We start from the raw sequence: 16,250 nt of genomic DNA on the forward strand, positions 1-16,250 counted from the left end.
GCCATTTACTGTATAGCTCCCCCCTGCATTAGATCTACCTTCTTAACTACTCTATTAATCTATCTTGTTTTCTTCAGGGATCAGTAGTCAAACACTCAAGATCCCTCGGTTCATTGAGCACTCCCTTGTCCTGTTACTTCTTCCAAAGTACATCATCTCTAGTTTTTCAGAGTTAAATTCCATCTGCCATTGATCTGCCCATCTACCAACCCGTCTACACCTTCCTGCAACTTGAAACCTTCTTTCTCACTATTAACCACCCTGTCAATCTTCGTGTCATCTGCAAACTTACGTATCATCCCACCCATATTCTCATATATATATATATATATATTGTTTACATATATCATGATCCCTGTGGTACGCCACTGGACCTTGCCCTTCTGTCACATAAACAGCCTTCTACCACCAGCCTGTGTTTCCTACCACTAAGCCAGTTTTGGATCCATCTTGCCAAGTTACCCTGTATCCCATGTGCTTTTACCTTCTTTATCAATCTCCTATTTGGGACCTTGTCAAAGCCTTTGCTGAAATCCATATAAGCTACATCAACAGCATTATTCTACACACCTGATTACCATTTGGAAAAGTTCAATCAAATTTGTTAGACCTTCCTTTGACAACGCCATGCTGACTATCCTTGACCAAACCTTGCCTCTCCAAGTGGAGATTAATTCTCTCCTTCAGAATTTTCTCCAATAGTTTCCCTACCACTGATGTGGGACTCACTGGTCTGTAATCCCCTGGTTTATTTCAACAACAATTCTTGAAAAGTAGAATCAGGTTAGTTGTCCTCCAATCCTTTAGCACCTTCCATGTGTCCAGAGAGGAACTAAAAATTTGCGTCAGAGCCCCCTGTAATTTCCTCCTTTGCCTCCCATAACAGCCTGAGATACAACTTATCTGGACCTGGGGATCTGTCCACTTTTAAGCCCGTCAAAAACTCCAGTATATAGACCATAGAGACTAGAAGCAGGAGTAGGTCTTTCAACCCTTCGAGCCTGCTCCGCCATTCATCTTGATCATGGCTGATCATCGAATTCAATATCCTGATTCCCCTCTTCCTCCCATATCCCTTGATCCCTTCAGCCCCAAGAGCGATATCTAATTTCTTTTTGAAATCAGACAATGTTTTGGCCTCAACTACATTCAGTGGTAGTGAATTCCACACATTCATCACCCTTTGGGTGAAGAAATTTCTCCTCACCTCAGTTTTAAAAGGTTTACCCCTTATCCTCAAACTATGACCCCCTAGTTCTGGACTTCCCCACCATTGGGAACATTATTTCTGAATCTACCCTGTCTAACCCTGTTAGAATTTTATAAGTTTCGATAAGATTCCCCCCTCACTCTTCTAAACTCCAGTGAATATAATTTTAACCGACTTAGTCTCTCCTCATGTGACAGACCTACCAGCCTGGTAAACTTTCGCTGTACTCCCTCTACAGCAAGGACATCCTTCCTCAGATATGAACACCAAAACAGCACCCAATACTCCAGGTGTGGCTTCACCAACACCCTATACAATTGCAGCAAAATATCCCTATCCCTATACTCAAATCATCTCGCTATGAAGGCCAACATTATTGCCCGCTGTACCTGCATGCTTACTTTCAGTGACTGATGCACGAGGACTCCAAGGTCTTGTTGAGTATCCACCTCTCAATTTACACCCATTCAAGTAATAATCTGTCTTCCTATTATTGCTACCAAAGTGGATAACCTCACCTTTATCCACATTATACAGCATCTGCCATGCAAATGCCCACACACTCAGCCTGTCCAAATCACGCTGAAGCATCTCTGCATCCTCCTCACAGCTCATGGATAACCAGGGATATTGAGGGACTTTTCAAAAAGAAAAGAGAGGCGTATGTTAGGTCCAGGCAGCTAAAAACGGAGGGAGCTCTGGAGGAGTACAAAGAAAGTAGGAAGGAACTCAAACGAGGAATTAGAAGGGCAAAAAGGGGCCACGAAATGTCCTTGGCAGACAGGATTAAGGAGAATCCCAAGGCATTTTATTCATACGTTAGGAACAGAAGGGTTGTCAGGGAAAAAATCGGACCTCTCAGGGACAAAAGTGGGGAATTATGCTTGGAGCCCAAAGAAGTAGGGGAGATCCTAAATGAATACTTTGCGTCGGTATTCACAGAGAGGGATGTGTTAACTGGGAGTGTCTCAGAGGGGAGTGTTGAACCGTTGGAGAAAATCTCCATTACAAGGGAGGAAGTGTTAGGTTTGTTAGAGAATATAAAGACTGACAAATCCCCAGGGCCTGATGGAATCTATCCAAGGCTGCTCAGGGAGACGAGAGATGAAATCGCTGGGCCTCTGACGCAAATCTTTGTCTCGTCACTGGACGCAGGTGAGGTCCCAGAGGATTGGAGGATAGCTAATGTGGTCCCGTTATTTAAGAAGGGTAGGAAGGATAACCCGGTTAATTATAGGCCGGTGAGCTTGACGTCCGTGGTGGGGAAGTTGTTGGAGAAGATTCTTAGAGGTAGGATGTATGCGCATTTAGAAAGGAATAAACTCATTAACGATAGTCAGCATGGTTTTGTGAGAGGGAGGTCATGCCTCATTAACCTGGTGGAGTTTTTTGAAGAAGTGACCAGAATGGTTGACGAGGGAAGGGCCGTGGATGTCGCCTATATGGACTTTAGTAAAGCGTTTGACAAAGTCCCTCATGGTAGGCTGGTGAAAAAGGTTGGATCTCATGGGATAAAGGTGGCTAGATGGGTGGAGAACTGGCTTGGTCACAGAAGTGGAGATGCCGACGTTGGACTGGGGTAAACACAGTAAGAAGTTTAACAACATCAGGTTAAAGTCCAACAGGTTTATTTGGTAGCAAAAGCCACACAAGCTTTCGGAGCTGCAAGCCCCTTCTTCAGGTGAGTGGGAATTCTGTTCACAAACCGAGCATATAAAGACACAAACTCAATTTACATGAATAATGGTTGGAATGCGAATACTTACAACTAATATTGGGTTCATGTCCCACTATTTGTAACCCCCACAGAGTTTCACTGGCTGTCTTGTCTAGAGACAATACACATCTTTTTAGCCTGTCTTGATGCTCTCTCCACTCATGTTGTTTTGTTTCTTAAAGACTTGATTAGTTGTAAGTATTCGCATTCCAACCATTATTCATGTAAATTGAGTTTGTGTCTTTATATGCTCTGTTTGTGAACAGAATTCCCACTCACCTGAAGAAGGGGCTTGCAGCTCCGAAAGCTTGTGTGGCTTTTGCTACCAAATAAACCTGTTGGACTTTAACCTGGTGTTGTTAAACTTCTTACTGTGTTGGTCACAGAAGACAGAGGGTGGTAGTGGAAGGGTCTTTTTCCGGCTGGAGGCCTGTGACTAGTAGTGTTCCGCAGGGCTCTGTATTGGGACCTCTGCTGTTTGTGATTTATATAAATGATCCGGAAGAAGGTGTAACTGGGGTGATCAGTAAGTTTGCGGACGACACAAAATTGGCAGGACTTGCAGATAGTGAGGAGCATTGTCAGAAGGTACAGAAGGATATAGATAGGCTGGAAATTTGGGCAAAGAAATGGCAGATGGAGTTCAATCCTGATAAATGCGAAGTGATGCATTTTGGTAGAAATAATGTAGGGAGGAGCTATACGATAAATGGCAGAACCATAAAGGGTGTAGATACGCAGAGGGACCTGGGTGTGCAAGTCCACACATCCTTGAAGGTGACGTCACAGGTGGAGAAGGTGGTGAAGAAGGCATATGGCATGCTTGCCTTTATAGGACGGGGCATAGAGTATAAAAGTTGGGGTCTGATGTTGCAGATGTATAGAACGTTGGTTCGGCCGCATTTGGAATACTGCGTCCAGTTCTGGTCGCCACACTACCAGAAGGACGTGGAGGCTTTGGAGAGAGTACAGAGGAGGTTTACCAGGATGTTGCCTGGTATGGAGGGGCTTAGTTATGAGGAGAGATTGGGTAAACTGGGGTTGTTCTCCCTGGAAAGACAGAGGATGAGGGGAGACTTAATAGAGGTGTATAAAATTATGAAAGGCATAGATGGGGTGAATGGTGGGAAGCTTTTCCCCAGGTCGGTGGTGACGTTCACGAGGGGTCATAGGTTCAAGGTGAAGGGGGGAAGGCTTAACACAGATATCAGAAGGACATATTTGACACAGAGGGTGGTGGGGGCCTGGAATGCGCTACCAGGCAAGGTGGTGGAGGCGGACACACTGGGAACGTTTAAGACTTATCTCGATAGCCATGTGAACGGAGTGGGAATGGAGGGATACGAAAGAATGGTCTAGTTGGACCGGGGAGCGGCGCGGGCTTGGAGGGCCAAAGAGCCTGTTCCGGTGCTGTATTGTTCTTTGTTCTTATCCTCTCACCCAACTTTGTATCGTCTGCAAATTTGGAGATAATATATATTCAGTTCCCTCTTCCAACTCAATATATAATGTTGGGGTCCAAACACAGATCCCTCCAGAATCCCACTCGTCACTGGCTGCCAATCAGTAAAAGACCCATTTACGCCAACTCTTTGCTTCCTACCTGCTAACCAGCTTTCTATCCATCTCAAGACATTACCTGCAACCCCATGTGCTTTAACTTTATGTAGTAGTCTGTTACGTGACACCTTATCGAAAACCAGCTGAAAGTCTAAATAAACTGCATCCACTGGTTCTCCTTGGTCAATACCTCCTCACTCCATGTCAAACTGCTCACATACCTCTCGGTCTTTCCCCCCTAATTCTGTACCTATGTTCTCCTCCTCCCCTGTGAAGACAGACGTGAAGTACTCATTTAATACCTTACTAACATCCTCCAGTTCCATGCACAGATTGCCCACTTGGTCCCTAATGGGCCCCACTCTTTCCCTGGTTATCCTTCATATACTTATTATCTTGGGATTCTCCCTAATCTTACCGCCAGTGCTTTTTCATGCCCTCTTTGTTCTCCTAATTGCGTTCTTGAGTTCCCTCCTGCATTTTCTATGTTTCACTAAGGCCTTTGCTGATTTGCTCCCTGAGTACCTGCGAAACGCCTTTCTTTTCTTTCTTATCTAGTCCTGAATATTCCTAGATATCCAGGGTTCTCTGGATTTTTTGCCTCTACATTTAACCCTAAAGGGAGCATGTTGGATCTGTACTCTCCCCATTTCCTTTTAGATTTTCCTGCATAAGCTATTCACAGTCTATCTTACATAGAAACATAGAAGATAGGAGCAGGAGGAAGCCATTAGCCTCTTCGAGCCTGCTCCGCCATTCATTGTGATCATGGCTGATCGTCCAATTCAATAGCCTAATCCTGCTTTCTCCACATAACCTTTGATCCCATTCGCCCCAAGTGCTATATCCAGCAGCCTCTTGAATACATTCAATGTTTTGGCATCGACTACTTCTTGTGGTAATGAATTCCACAGACTCACCACTCTTTGGGTGAGAAAATGTCGTCTCGCCTCTGTCCTAAATGGTCTACCCCAAATCCTCAGACTGTGACCCCTGGTCCTGGACTCCCTCACCATCGGGAACATCCTCTCTGCATCTACCTTGGCCAGATTCTGCCCTATCTTAAAATCTCCCTTCCCCCTATCCAAAACCATTTTTTGTCGACCATTTTTTTCCTTTTCGATAACAAAGTTGAATTGTACTTGTTATGGTCACAATCACTAAAATGCTCTCCCGCTGCCACTGCAAAAACCTGTTCAACTTCATTCCCTAGAATTAGATTCAACAATGTGCTGTCCCTTGTTGAACTCTTCTATATATTGATATAAAAAGCTGTCCTGAATACATTTCAAGAAATCAGCCCCCTCCAAACCGTTTACACTATGACTATCCCAATTAATGTTGGGGAAATTGAAATCCTCTAGCATAATTATCCTATTATTATTTTTACACACCTCAGTGAATTGTCTACATATCTTCTGTTCTATTGCCCACTGACTGTTTGGAACCTATAATACATTCCTACCAAGTGACTATCCCCTTTTTATTCCGAAGCTCTAGCACAAAGCGTCGTTTGAAGACCCTTCCAAGAGATCGTCCTTCCTTACTGTAGTAACTGACTCAATTAATAATGCAACTCCATCTCCTCTTATACACCCTCCCCTGTCCTGCCTGAAGATCCTATACCCCAGAATGTTGAGTTGCCAGTCCTGCCCCTCCCTCAACTATATCTCTGTGATGGCAACAATATCACAATTCCACATGTCAATTCACATCCTTAACTCATTAGCTTTACCTGTAATATTCCTGCTATTAAAGTAGAGGCCATCCAGCCTTACCTTACTCCCTTGGAACTTATTGTAGCTGAACTCCCTCTGCCTTGGTTTCTTTACTATAGTATGTTGTGTTCCCCGCCCCTGCTGAACTAATTTAAACTCCTCCCAACAGCACTAGCAAACCCACCCTTAAGGATGTTGGTCCCATTCTGGTTCAGGTGCAGACACTCCTGATTGTACAGGTCCCACCTTCCCCAGAAACGGTCCCAGTGATCCAGCAATCTAAAACCCTTCCTCCTGCACCAACTCTTGAGCCACGCATTCATCCGCCCCATTCTCCAATATCTGTCCTTGCTAACATGTGGAAGAGAGCCTTCCAATGTTCAATGAGCAGTATTCAAACTTTGAACCTACTGGGTTATGTAGGAAGTTATTTAAGGGATTTTTGACATGAAATGATTGCCCCTTCAGATTTAGAAAACATCAGATTGAGGTTTATTGTGGTGGTTCAGTTGCTTCAATGCTCTGCCTTGCATTTTGGCTCAGCGACTCTTCCATTCAAATAAAAATGGAAAATAACCGAAGATCTTTAAACAAAAACAGAAAATGCTGGAAAATCTCAGCAGGTCTAAAGCAACTGTGGAGAAAATAGAACCAACGTTTTGAGTCAGGATGACCCTTCATCAGAGCTGCCATCAGCCTGCCATCCCCCCACCCCGCACACACTCTCTCTCACACACTGTTAATCTCCTCTGTTGTACCTGTTAATTCTCAGATACTTTCGACCAGTTTGCTTACTCCAAGGTTTTACCCCGGTGCCCTTATTTGCAAGATGGACAAAGGACAAACACAAGTAAAGATTCAACAAGTTTATTAATAATAACACTATTAACCCTTAAATTACCCACATAAAACAAGAGGATACCCCAGATTCAAGTATACTACCCGCAAAGATGGCTTGGTTAAACTGCAGGCTCGATTCTCTGAGTCCCTCTGGTCCTTCATCATGCAGGTGCATCTCGATGGCAGCTTCTTCCTTCTCTGGTCAGTCTTCCGAATGGTCAAGGCCACCTCCCTCGTCGAGTCTTCGCTGCTGGTGTGTCTGAAAATGTGTTCCTTTATCCCCCTGCCTGCTTGCCTTTCCAGAAACTTCTCTGGCTTCCGGCCAATGAGGTCCCAGGAGGGGGTTCTGATACCCAGTGGGTTTCTTGATGTCTGCCTGACAGGACACCAGGGACCGCCCCCAGGTGTCCATCTCTATGCTGTTGCTTGCATGTAACTGCAGGAACTCTCGGTGACGAAGTCTGGCCCGATCTGGGCTTCTAACAATAGGCCGGTGCATTTCAATGAGGTGCAATGATCTCCTGCTAAGTCTCGATAGATTGTAACGACCTTTGATGGGTGGTTGATGGGTCAGGCCCAGACATGTTTGTGTATTTGTACAATTGGCCTGCCCGAGGTTTGACTGTGTTTGATTTTAATATGCCCAATACTTTAATTTAGGATATCCAATTTTATCAGCCTTAAAACTAGGCCCTGTTTATATTACCACATCTCCAACCCTACAACCATCTGAGGTATCTTGCGTTCCTCTAATTCTATCTTCCTGCATCCCTGATGTAAATTGGGGGCTGCACCTTTTGTTGGCTGGGCCCCAAACTCCAGAATGCCTTCTCTACATCTCTCTACCTCACTAAAGCACTCCCTAAAACCTGCCTCTTTGAGCTTTTGGTCATCTGCCTTAATATCTCCTTATGTTTTAGAATCACCTTGGGGTATGTTATGTTAAAAGTGCAGTAAAATCTGTTATTGTCTGACTACATGCTGAAAATGGCAGTTTTGATAAGTTGCTGGAGAGCAGATGCTGCTTATAGAATTGAACTCCTGTAACAAAAAAAAAATCAGAAAAAGCCAAGAAAGAAGTGCGTGAAAAGAGACTTTTTGTGACTTTTATGATACTAGGATAGATATTTTAAATGAAGTGCCAATATTGAGTGTGATGTGTACTGTGATGTCCAAAATTGCTACCTGGATGGCATGGGGGTGACTGGGACAGATGGGACATAGTTACTCCCTGTATTAGTGTATTATAATGGTGCCGTCAGGTCAGGAAAAGAAAAAAATTGAAGAGTTTAAAAGAAAAGCGATTTCAGATGTTAAAGTCTCATCAACTTTTATTTTTTTCCTCTCAGATTCATCGGCACCTGAAAGACCTCCCAAGCCATTGCCTCGTCGAATCAACTCAGAGCGCAAATCCAGTCCCAGTCGGTCAAACAGCTGTAATATGTCACAGCAGCAGACTCTCTCAGCTGAGATTGACAGCCTCTTGAGCCAGGGCTACTCATATCAGGATATCCAGAAGGCGTTGCTAATTGCACAAAATAACGTGGAAATGGCAAAGAATATTCTTCGAGAGTTTGTGTCTGTATCTTCCCCTGCACACATTGCAACATAGCCACTTAGGACGCTGCCTGCAGCTAGCCAGAGCTTGTGGGTGGGGCCTGATTTAAGCTTTGGCTTGAGTGACAACGTGCCTCATCTAACCCTGTCGCCTCATCAATTTGAATAATCAGGTCTGTGCAATTACTGAAATACTGGAGGATGGTAACTCCCTGCCTCATTTCCAATTCAGCTGCGGGCTTTTTATATATGAAGGTATTGTTAAGATGTCTGAGCTTGACAAAGTTGCATTTTTGAGAGCAGTTATCACATACAAAGGAATATTGCAATCCATATAAAACTGATCCCGATTGGTTCATTCTTGCATAACCACCATAAAGTTTTGTGGTTCCATTTCCAAAAAAATTCCAAAAGTGAATGTGCCATCACAAACGGATATTAAAAATATTTTTATCCAAATTGGAGCCCAAAATTGAAAAATATGTATTATACATAGGGTGTATCATATTCAAAAAATGTATGTAGTAATGGGCCTCTATCTGCCTGTGCAAGTATTGTGTAAACAAAGTTGAAATATTAACATTGAGTTGGGATTCAGAAGTCATGATTTCAGAATTAGGAGCTTGAAAAGTAGACCCAGCCTGACCTGGTATTGCTTGTAAATGTCTGGCACTGGGAATGTGCAGCTGCTGTTTGGAACCAGGTTAGCACTTATATCAGCCAGCTATTCAGAAAAACACACGGGTCTATTTTTGTACAAACAGGAAACATTTGCACAAAATAAAATATAGTTAGAAAGTTGTATTTATACTGTAGCTGGTGGTATATATGAGAGAGAACTTTAATGTGAAAAGTGGATCCTAATTTACATAGATCCAATTAGAGATGTTCAGGCCATTGGTGCAAAATCCCTGCCATAAGTAAATCTGCGATGACAAAATGGGCTTCACTGCGCAATTCTAATCTATGTTTTCCCCATTTGAAATATTGTGCTTGGCACGAAGCTTGAATGACAGGTGATCAGTGCAGCACTGATACTGAGCAGGCATTAGAGCAGATTGTGGTCAATTCCCAGCTGACCCATTTTTGGAAACAACATTACTTGTTTACTCAGTAAGAATCCTCTGGGTTAAAAATACTTGGTTTGTAAATCATTGTGTCACAATGCATTTAATCGCAAGAACATGAGGAAAGTCAGGGATTGTAAATTGCACCCCGACTCTCTCAGCCCACCTTCCAAGAACGTTAGCCATATCCTTATTACATACATTTGCCCTGTCAGTCCCGAACCAAAACATACTTATAATTTTCTATGTGCTGCTGACCCATGTAATTTCTAAAAAAATATGTTTGGCGTTGAATTCTGATTCTAATAGCTGTATTTTAAAATGAACCAGCTAAGGAGAAGCAAAATGCTGCAGATTCTAGAAGTCTGAAATAAAAATAGAAAATGCTAGAAATACTAAGTGGGTCTGACAGCGTCTTTGGAGAGAGAGAGAGAGGAAATAGAATTGAAGTTTCAGGTTAATGATCTTTGATCAGAACTGAATTCATTGACCTGAAACATTAACACGTTCTCTCTCCCTTTTTTCGCTCTCTTTTCTCCTCCCATCCTCCCTCCACAGATGTTGTCGGATCTACTGGGTTTTTACAGTATTTTCTGTTATTAATCAAGAAACCTTTTCTATTTGGGTTACAAATTGCCTTTACCAAGATTGAACAGGAGCAATTGCTCACAGCATCCCTCCACAAGAGATGGAAAAAATTACCCTCTGATTGCTTTCCAGTGACTCCTTCAAAAGTGCGTTTGTCTGCTGGTGCGTGTGTGTCTGTCAGGCTTTTTGTAGATGTTCAATTGGGCAGATGTTCAACGGGCAAAGGGCTGAGTACCCTCTAATCGTAAAGTAGTCTGGATTGCTGAACTAGAGATTTGAACCCCAGAATGAGTCAGTACCGTCAGGAGTGAGTAAGTGGAAAAGCTGAACAGGAAATGTATGCTATGTTGAATCAGTTACAGCTTTCTCTTTAGTTAAATGCACTGGTCTAGTCATTCCTATTCTGTGCAACCTTGAGTTGATTAACTCCTAGTGAATTGTGCTGTAACTCCTGATGAGAGTGCAACATTCATTGCACTTTGATCAGAAGTACACACCGCACACCATCCTGTCTTGGAACTGTATTGCTGTTCCGTCACTATCACTGGGTCCAAAACCTGGAACTCCTTAACAGTGCTGAGAGAGTAACTACACTAGATAGACAGCCGCGATTCAAGAAGGTGGCTCACCAACATCTTCTGGAGCAGTTAGGGGCAGGCAACAAATGCTGGCCTTGCCAGAGATGCTCACATTTCATGAAAGAATTTTAAAAAAATTAAAATTGTTTTCAATCAAGTTTGGGAATGTTGTAGAAATCTGCTTCCTATTAATGTTTTTAATTCAAAACATGGTGAAATCAAGATGAAATTTTTAAACTGCCACAGCAGTCAAGTGAGATAAACAGCAACATTACTGGTGCACTTTTAAAATAGTTTTCCTACTTTTCCTATGCAAACATTGCTGTTGGAATTGATTTTGGTGTGTTTTTTTAATCATGCTGTTGTGATTAACAACCAGCAAATACAACTTGACGTGACATTTACTGTGAAGTTCATGAAAGTATGTGACGTTGAACATTCTGCAAAGAAAATATTATACCTAATATAAATCTTATTGAATTATAGCATGATGCAGCAGAACAGGATGCCATTTGGCCCATTATGACAATGCCAGCTTTGGGAAAAGTTAATCACTTAGTTCCACCTGCTCTTTCTTCAAAGTCCTGGAAGTTGTTTCATATTGTCACTGGTTTGACAGTGGTTTTGCTTTTTGTTTACCTTTCTGCCCTATTAGCATGTTTACGAATTTTAGTGGGAATAGAACAGGGATCAGATGTTGCAGTTTAAACAATACAATTGTATAGAAGTTCTTCAATTTCTGATTTGCAAAACCAAGTTCTTGAATGAGAGTTCTGGTCCAGGTATGGGAAAGGTGGCACCTTATATATAACCATATAGAATTCTAACTGCATAATCCTGTGTTCTTATTGACTATTCATCCACTCTTCCACTTCATTTGTAAGTTTAAGAAGTTCATTGTGAGACTAGTTCACCTAGAATTTCATAATGTTCTGCTGCTTTTTAACATCATGTTGTGGGCAGTTTCCTCATTAAAGGAGCCATTTTCATCAATCAGAATAAATGCAAACATATGTGTTTGTGTATTGTAATGGAAAATGGAAGGCCGGCTTGGTCAACTATCCTTTTTCCAGCACTGTACACATTGTCTAAATATTCTGTCTGATGTCAGGCAGAGTTGAACACTGGATGGAGGTGCCTGTTAACTTAATTGCTGATATAGGAGGCGAGACACAAATGTTCTTTATTACAATTTTCTAACAACCTAATTTAATTTTATTCTTGCTGTTTCAGCACAGCTCAGTTTCTAAACAGTAATTAATTGGATTAATAATTTTCCTATTATTTAAGACTGCAATATTTTGATTATAACATGCATGTAGCCAGTGATTCGGTGAATCACAAGGTTGCCTGGCATATTCCAATGTATTGTGCCATATTTGGGGTTGAAGGGGGGGGGGGGGGGGAGAGCGTCAATGGTCTTAGTTACTGACTGTAAATCCCTGGTAACAAGTTGTGTTTTTAATGTTCATTGTTACCGGATGTTCCAGGTTGGATCTGTTTGCTGTTGTGATCTTTTGTACTTTTGGTCAATGGTTGGCATTAAATAACTGGATTTTTCACTTACCTGAAACACTGACAAAAAAATGTCAGTGTTGCACTTTAATGTGGCTGTAATTAAGCATTATGCAAAATTAAACGTTAATCTAAATACAATTTTATTAATAAAGGACATGCCATATTTTGGTTTCCCAGGGGGCATATAACTCAAGATGAATAATAATCCTTTGAGTTATAGTGGCAGTTTACACACTGTTTAGAAAGGTTTGTCAGACAGTAATTGTGTCGAGAGCATTTTCATTTCCCAGGAAGGAGGGATTGTTTATTTGTTGCCTGCTTACCTGTGAACAGCACAGTGGCACATGGTTAGCACTGCTGCCTCATAGCGCCAGGGACCTGGGTTTGATTCTTAGCTTGGGTCACTGTCTCTGTGGAGTCTGCATGTTCTCCCCGTGTCTGCGTGTGTTTCCTCCGGGTGCTCCAGTTTCCTCCCACAGTCTGAAAGATGTGTTGGCCATGCTAAATTTTCCCTGTGTACCTGAACAAGTGTGGCGACTAGGAGATTTTCACAGTAGCTTCATTGCAGTGTTAATGTAAGCCGACTTGTGACAATAATTAATAACTTAAACTTGTCCTCCAGAGTCATTATTGCATTATAGGGTTGATTCCAAAATTCTGAAAGCATCTGGCACTTAATGTCCGTTATGTTTTTATTTAATGACTTGTAGTTTTAAAACTATATTAATATTTTCTCTCACAAATGTGGCTTCTAGCATGGAGAGCGAGTTTAATGCTTGTGTTTCATTTTTATTTTCTTCCGATGTCCATAATAGTATTCCGTAATACTCCACTGAGTGACTCTGTGAATTGACCAAATTCTCTCAAAGAAAAGGAAGTGAAAGTAGTCTTTGAGCTTTGGGCTTGACATTTTAGTCTGGAGTTTATACTCAAACCTGATTAGGTGGCATTGAGTAGCTGAGGAAGAAACACATCCATATCCCACTGCAAGTTTACAAAACAGATCTAACTCTGTGGATGAGTGAGGTATTCTGGGATTTTAGTAATATTCATTTTCAAACTGAACAGGGGAGTGAAGGGGTTATTTCTATTTTACGTTGTTCTCTAATTCAGGACTTAAGTCGGTAGGAATTGTATAGGAAATCCAGTTGAGGGGCGGGGACAAGTAACAGTCAAATAATCTTAAACCTACTAATTCATTAATGCTTTCATTAGCTGCAGGAGAGGATTTAGAAGACACTGATACTTTCATGGCTTGGTTTGCTATTTACAGCTGCTTATTTAGTGTGATGAAGGCACATTATTCAATGAGTGTTTGGTTTAAAAAGTATATACCTATTTTAATTGTGAAATCAACTGAGATTAAATATGAAAATGCAATGTTTTGAAAAACCTGTGTTTAATTCCATAATCAATGTGCTTGACCAGATGAAGGGGTTCAGAGCATTTATCTTCAGGACAAAATGTAGTGTTTGTTAATCAACCTACCCTGGCAGCAGGATCTGTTAACCAGAATCTAATGTTACAGTACATCAGTCCCACAATTTGAGATATGATATTCTAACTTCCCCCTCACCATACCCCTCAGTGGAATGAACCGAGGGTCATACCCTTTAGGTCCTTTAACTGAATCTAAATTGTGAGCATCACTAATGGATTTCTCATCCTTTTAGAATCTTTCAATAAACTCAAGGTTATTCATTGCAACTTCAGCTGGTAAATTGTGATTCCGTGCAGATATGACGGGCTTGCTCTCTATTTCAAACCTGTGTGAAGCAGCTCCTGACCTGAACCGGTAATCCAAAGGGCTTTGTATTGGGAAGGAATTTTGAATTTGAGGCTGAGACTGCAGCGCAGAGCTTTAAGGGAAGTGGAGTGTAATACGTATTGCTGCTTGCAGATGAAAAGCAGACTTGAAACTCCAGTTAGTCAAACTGGTGACCATTGACCACTGCAGATGCCAGATGTGAATTGTAGTTTAGTTTACCTTTCAGTGTGACTCAAACTTGAACCTTAATAAACACCACAGTTGAGAGAGTAGATGTCTGTTTTTGCTTGCTAAACACAAGACGGAATTAAAATTGAAGTTAGAAATTACCTGAAGTTAGGAATTCTAGCCCTAAATTAATTAAAGTCCAGCTGTAGTGAGGCAAGAGGTTTTCAGGTAATCGGGGTCATTTTTATATTTTAGAAAACTTTTTTAAAAAAAATGTTAGAACCTTTGACTTCTGGATTACTTGAATTTTTATCAGCAGTTGTACAGCCCATTTTATCTGAGGCCTGGTTTAGATACTATTATTTTCTTGTTCGAATTTCAGGAATGGGCACAGAATGTAATCGTTCCAATCGTCCTCACCACTTTACAAAGAAGTTTAAATTTTAACTAAAGAGAACGCAGGTGTCTCTGTATTGAGCTTCTTGCTGTGTAGCATGTTGCAGTCAGTCTTTGTGTACAGTACAGTCCAACATTAGTTGATTTCCTCAGGATTTCAGGAAGGGTTACATTTGAATCTGCAAAACGTTTCTCTTCTTCAAACTTTGAGAAATTTCCTCCTGGGGAGGGAATAAGAGTCAGTTAGCATCCAAGTGACATGAAGGTAAGTGAGTAGATGAGAGTGAATGAATTAGATTATTTGCTTTAACATATTTTAAATTCTATTGCTTTATAGTTAATTTAAAACTTTTCAATTAAAATATTAAAACTTATGTTAAAATAGGCAATCCCTCTGCAGCAGCAGGCCCAAGGGATCTGTAGAGTTTACTGAGTTTTGATTCTGAACCACCAAGTTGTGAATCTGGTTGTTGTTGTGCTCTCCAGTGATATTATGGGGTGTCTCCAGTGAGTAAGCAGGTTGTGGAGAAATTACCTTGTGAAGTTAAGGCTTAAATTTTGAGTTCTTTATCTCATCTCTGAAATATTTGTCATCACACAGCTAGTTATTTTGGATATGCACTGACCATTATTGAGCAAATGCAGTGCGTAGCAATGAGATAAATCACCAGTTAATTTCTTCTTCCTCCTCAAATTGTGCCGTGAGAGCCTTTAACATTCAGCAGACTAACCCATTTCATCCAAATGATGACTACTCCTACAGTATAGAGTATTAGCTCTGAGTATAAACTCAGATGGCTTATTTAGGGCTAGAACCTACAACTCTCTAGCCCCAAGATGAATGTTACCAACTGAACCAACCTGATTAAGTAGTTGAATTTCACAGCAAGATGGACTGCAAGTCTGAGCCACAATAGCAGTGAGTTTAATTTGATCTTCCTCTTGGATAGTTCCTGTCAGGCAGCTGACCTTGGAGCTGATTGGTCACAATTAACAAGTCTCGAAAGTCTATTGTTCCAATTGAAAGAGACTGCATTGAACAATAAACCCAGGACTGAAATTATTTGTAGCAGCAACTATTTTCTGTAAATTGAATTCTGGACTATGATTCATTGGTGATGTGACCTGAATAGTTGAGCGGTCAGCTTTGTAAAATGAACATCCACTTTCTGGTATGTCCTGGCCTGAGTTCGGCATCGTGCTGGATGGATTGTAATATGGCATAGTATGGTCACAATTAACAAGCCTGATACAGATGAGGATGGTTAGGGGGAGCAGTGTAGGGAGACATTACTACCACATACATACTGGCAAGGCACTATCAGAAGATAACAAGAGCCTGCTTTTAAAGGATCTCTATATTAACCCTTTGAGTACGCAACAGCTTTCCAAATATGCACTTGCTTTGCCTCATAACCTCTGAGAAAAGGATTTTCTGTAAATTTCGTTTGTTCAATGTTACAATTGTAGAAATGTACAGAACTGCAGGACGTTTAAGTCACAGTATTTTTATTGAATACTGTAATCTTAAGATTTAAATTTTGGTGAAAATGCTACTATAAAGA

General features: G+C 41.4%; 1 protein-coding gene across 1 annotated transcript in view; it reads left to right on the forward strand.

The window, feature by feature from the left end:
- The window catches only part of cbl (Cbl proto-oncogene, E3 ubiquitin protein ligase), a 210,544-nt gene extending 200,516 nt beyond the window's left edge, over window positions 1-10,028 (forward strand). Inside the window, exon 16 of the mRNA XM_078199115.1 lies at window positions 8,395-10,028. Within this exon, the coding sequence (XP_078055241.1) occupies window positions 8,395-8,657 (263 nt within the window). The 3' untranslated portion in view covers window positions 8,658-10,028. The remainder of the gene's footprint in view (window positions 1-8,394) is intronic.
- Window positions 10,029-16,250: the final 6,222 nt, after the last annotated feature.

The sequence above is a fragment of the Mustelus asterias genome, chromosome 27, assembly GCF_964213995.1.
Source record: "Mustelus asterias chromosome 27, sMusAst1.hap1.1, whole genome shotgun sequence".
Taxonomy (NCBI): domain Eukaryota; kingdom Metazoa; phylum Chordata; class Chondrichthyes; order Carcharhiniformes; family Triakidae; genus Mustelus; species Mustelus asterias.